Raw genomic sequence first — 4,924 nt, forward strand, 5'->3', positions numbered from 1 at the left:
CAGGATACCCTCTAGGTGATAGTTCTTGATTACTTTTTGATAAATAATTCGTTCTTATTGCGAAATAGGAGCACTATTTATCAATCTGTAATAAACGACGTGAGGAAATTCTGTCTTTTTCAAAGACAAAAATTTTTGATTAGAGTTGCAAAGTACGTTCACACATCAAGTTTTCTTATTTTGAAGTTGCTTTTGTTTGGGAAACTTTTTTATTATTAATTCCCAAAAATGGCGGGAATAATTGAGAAGATTTTCCCTAAAGCAGCTCATAGAAAACCGCGACGCTTTAAACTTGAGAAAAAAAACGGACACAAAACAACAAACAAACGACCAACTTTTACGCGTTAAGCTTGCGCGGCCGCCGATTAAAACTGGAAAATTATTCGGGTTTTTACACCTGCATCAAAAAAAAAGTCCGCCTAACGTTTCGCAAACGCCTGGAAGAAACAATTGTCCACGGCGACCCAAAAACCAGAAAACCCCACCAGTTTCAGCTGAAATTCTGCTTTGCCATCATTTCACTCAACTAAAACTGCTAATGATTGTAATTGAATCGACGCCCTGATTGTGATAATGAATTGGGGCTGTTTGGGTAATTTCACGCTCACGCTAAAACCGATTACAACCCCCGCAAAAATGCAATTTCTCAACAAAAGTATGAATCATCCGCCCACTCACACCGTAGAAAATTTGGAACTTCAAACAGCTTGCTGCGAATTTTCAGACCCTTGAGCGTTAAGAACCTCGAAATTTCCTCGTGAAATCAACACACTGGGTTGTTGGCTGGTCCCGTTCAACAGCCACGATCACTGATGTCCGTTCAAGACATTTTCGAGCAGAAATCACAGAAAACATCCGGCAAAACTCACGACAAACGCACACCAACAAACAAATGAATGCCGGCACGGTTAACCGGATTTACATTAAATAATTATGTACTAACTACTCTCTCGGCAATCCGTTGCGCTGATTCGCTTCAAGGACGAAAGTCGGCTATTTTTAACAGGAAAATTGATGTTTTGATATAAAAATGTTAAATTAATGCGATGCTCTCGCGCCAGTTCCTTACCTTCTTGGCTCGTTTCTTCATCCTGACTTTTTTCCGGCTGGCTTTCGAGCTGTTGGTGCCTTCATCCTTCCCAGCACTTCGGTCCTTGGTGGAGCCTTTGTTGGAATCATTCAAACTGGCATTTTGAGGCTTCAAATTGCCAGTGGGGGCCTTGGGCGTGTGGTCAGGGTTTTCCTGCTCCTTAGCGCTGATTTTTGCTGAATTAGCGCCCCTGGTCTTCTGCAGGTCTTTGCTGCTTGCATTTACTGCGGCAGAGCTTCGGAGCTTTCCAACAACACCCGCGTCCCGTTCCTTGTCTTTGGGAGCCGGCTCTCTATCCTTGGTGTTGCTTCTTGTTTTGGGCAGAGCGGCGTCTCTGAGATTGCTGCTCGATGAGATTCTACTTTTGTTTAATACTGCTTCCTTATCCCGCAATGCCAACGGCTTCTGGTCTTTGGTTCCACTCGCAATGCTGCTGCCGCTGGAAGAAAGCTTTAGCTTTGGAATCGAGCCCTCTTTTAGCGCCATTTGAGTGGCTGGAGCGCGATTTTTAGTCGCTACCGGGCTTTGCTTGGCTTTTTCCGGCTCCTTGCAGCTTTTGGTGGTTGCGCTGTTGACCAACCGCCCTTTAACAGCCGGTGCAGCCTTTCGCCCACCTGGCTGCTTCTTGGCTTCGCTTTTATTATCCGAATCGTTGCTATCGTCGGAGTCGCTCGAGCAATTCGAGCAGCTACTAGTGGAGCTTTTCCTGTCCGACTTCTTCTTGCCCTGGTTCTTATTGGGGCCCAAGCTTCGCTTCGCCGTGTTGACGGGGCTGCTGATGCTCTTCCTAACGGTCGCTATTGTCAGCCGCAAGCCGTTGGTCTGAGTGCTGGTTACCGAAAACTCCGGGCTGGGGGATCGAGACGTTGACTCCTGAGAACTGGAGGAACTGTCGCTGTCTGAGCTGTCGCTATGCGAGCACGATTCCTGCGACGCACTAGCATCCGAGTTCTAAAAAAACCAACATGTTTAACTTGCACAGGCAGCAGTTGCACCAACTTACACTGGAATCCGCTTCGGAATCTTCGCTTTCCGAATCGCTCTCAGCTTCATCTTGCTTTTGGCTGGGCTCAGGCGGCTCAGCGCTAAGCGCTCCGATATCAACAGTGGATGGCAGTTCCGATTCTTCTGGCTCGTCCTCGGGCTGATGGACAACCGACGACCATCCCGTAAACAGTTCAGTTGTGGTGCCATCATTTCCTGCCATTCTGCAATGAAACAAAGAATGGTTTATTTATGTGCGACTTCAATTTGTTAGCGGCTCGCTTATGCAAAGTGGTAGCATATAGTTTATTGCAGGTTTTAACATGTTTAAGCTCCACTTGATTGTGTGGAATAGTGTCCATAGGGTTTTTTCCGGTTATTATTAGAGCTTATGTAACTTTTTGTGCTTTAAAGTCCCAGGGTACAGTTTTTCCGTTCTAAGCGTACTTATTGGCAATTATTCCGCAACTTTGGAACGTAAGCCCGAAATAACAACTTTAACAATAACGCTACAGGAACAAATTATTGGGGTAAATAAAAAGGGCAGTTTTAAGGCAATTTTCGCAAGTATCCTCAGGCGTTTGTTCACTGAATGATCTATTTTAATTACAACAAATCCATTTAAGTACGTGAAAACAAACATAACAAACAACAACTGTCGGTGCATTTTTTAAGTTTGTTCTTCACCCAGCGTATTGGTAAACATTCCTTAACTTAGCCAAAGAATATTCAGTTCAAGAAAAATTTAAAAAAGTGGTGATAACTGCGCCTAATTGGGATTTAACAAAGTTTCAATACAACAGTAAGCACATTTGTCCAGGAGGGTAGAAAAGACCCCCAGGAGCCCTATTAAAGTGTACTGGGCATAAAACGTCGCGCAGAAAACCCAAACATCAACAAACCAATTTAAATTTGGCGCTGAAAACAGCAATAATGATATCGCCATATTGTAATTTATTTCTTTGAAGATTGTTCGATTTTGGGGCCGATTCCCATCAGGTTTTGCATATTCTGGGAAATAGATTCAAGTGCACTGACCTGCTATGGTAAAACTAGCATATTTACACTAAAACAAACGCGGTAAACTAAACACAAACACCGAAAAGAAGTCTATTTCCATCGCTATGTCAATTCTGTAAACAAAATGGCTCCCAGCTGATGGAGCACCACATTTTCCGCATTTTCACCGGGATCACTTCAGTTAACCGGCTCGCAATTGGCACCAGACATTCCTCAAATAGTGCGAAATTTAGCGGAAAAACCGGTACTCAAATAAAGCTAAGCGTTATATTTATTTTGATGAAATTGAGAGGCGACAGTTGCGCAACGCCACCAACGTGAAACTAGATCGCTGCCGCTGTTGCCAGATTCCATCAGCAATTAACGGTAAATGGTTTTTTGGCAATTTTCCATGTTCAATGGAGAAAATCCCATCAGGGTCCATGGAAACAATGCACGGGACTGCAACCCTTTCAACTCGCCAATCGAAAAATGTTCTAAACTCAATTTTTCGGGGTAGCGACCGATTACAGGGCTCTGTACAAGGTGGCGCTGACTCTGGCTCAGGCGCCCACATTTATTTTCCTTCAGTATTTTATGGCGAATAACGGATTTAGCACAGGGACGTATTTGGAAAATTTTATGTAAAGCGTAAAACCACAGAACCGTAATTAGTTGTTTTAGATTACATTTTTTCAGTGCAAACAAAAAAAATCATTGAAAATGATTCCCGCGATTGATTTCGACTGGATAGAACTACGTTTTTATTATACAGAGTGTTCTGTAAGCAAAAGATCAAATGTCGACATTTTGGAGCTCTTTGTAAAAGTTCGTGTTATTCACAGTTTTTGCAAAAAAAATATTTCTGCTCTCTTTGTCGCAAACAGTAAATACCGGGAAATTGATTTCAAAGTGAACAGGAAGGCATCAAGCCTACACTCTTGTACACAAGGAAGAAAAGCAAATAATGTCGTTAACTGGAACCCCAGGGAATCGCTGGAATATCCGAAGTTTTTTAACAAGGTCGACCGGTCAATCGGGCTTTGAAATATTACTGGTTTCCTCGCAGCCTTTTATTTCAATCATGGAGCAGGGAATTCACGGCGTTTCGTATTTCTCGTTCGATTTATCCCGCATTGTCCATTTGGCAAGTTCCTGGATCAGATTGATCGTAGTGGTGGCTTGATTTGTTCCGATCTAGTCCCAGACTTTTGTACTGCGTGTAAAATGACATTCGAATCTGAAAACTGGATGGCTGGAAAAAAGTCTACAGGTAGTAAATTCGCTGGCCCGACAAGCGAAAATTGATGATTTCTGGAAAGTTTATGCATTTTTTTAATGGCTGCAGACCAATAAATCGTTCTGGAAAAGCGTGATGCTGCAATGGCAAGATAGGGCTAATTTGATTATTCAAATGTGTCGGAGGAAATGGAAAAATTTTCATTCGAATTAAAGGAAATTAAACCGAATTGGGTTCAGATAGGGCATCTTGATGGCAATTCGGCGGTGGAACTGTGACTATTTGCCTTAATGGTCGATGTTATCAAAATCCAGAGCGGGCATTTATTTGCCTACCGAATGATTAAATTTGCGCGACTTTTAACTCGACAAATATCTGTATAAGTTCGGAAACTTGCCACTCTAATTGATCCCGGCATCTAATCGAGACAAGTTTGCAATTACCCGGAGACCCCTGTAAATTGCTTATCGCTCCTCGTTGAATCCAGAAACGCTCCGGCTTATTTCCAGAAGTAGATTTTGGATTTAATTCCCGCAGAGTTTATGAGAGACACTGTGACGCAAAATTATCAATATGGTGACAACTGGATTCACGGATTAGAAACAAGTAAA

At 42.8% G+C, this 4,924-nt stretch overlaps 1 protein-coding gene across 2 annotated transcripts in view; it reads right to left on the reverse strand.

The window, feature by feature from the left end:
- LOC109540203 (histone-lysine N-methyltransferase ash1) overlaps positions 1–3,430 on the reverse strand; it is a 17,454-nt gene extending 14,024 nt beyond the window's left edge. Inside the window, exons 1-3 of one of the 2 annotated variants that reach the window (XM_019908461.2) lie at positions 3,113–3,430; positions 2,094–2,298; positions 1,070–2,041 (exon numbers count right to left, since the gene is read on the reverse strand). In XM_019908461.2, coding sequence (XP_019764020.2) covers positions 1,070–2,041; positions 2,094–2,297 — 1,176 coding nt within the window. In that variant the 5' untranslated portion in view covers position 2,298; positions 3,113–3,430. Of the gene's footprint in view, positions 1–743; positions 929–1,069; positions 2,042–2,093; positions 2,299–3,112 lie in introns of those variants that run through there. The other variant, XM_019908463.2, reaches the window with a different exon arrangement.
- Positions 3,431–4,924: the final 1,494 nt, after the last annotated feature.

The sequence above is a fragment of the Dendroctonus ponderosae genome, unplaced genomic scaffold (genome assembly GCF_020466585.1).
Source record: "Dendroctonus ponderosae isolate FM_Combo_2020 unplaced genomic scaffold, Dpon_F_20191213v2 Dpon_F_20191213_7, whole genome shotgun sequence".
In the NCBI taxonomy this organism is placed as follows: domain Eukaryota; kingdom Metazoa; phylum Arthropoda; class Insecta; order Coleoptera; family Curculionidae; genus Dendroctonus; species Dendroctonus ponderosae.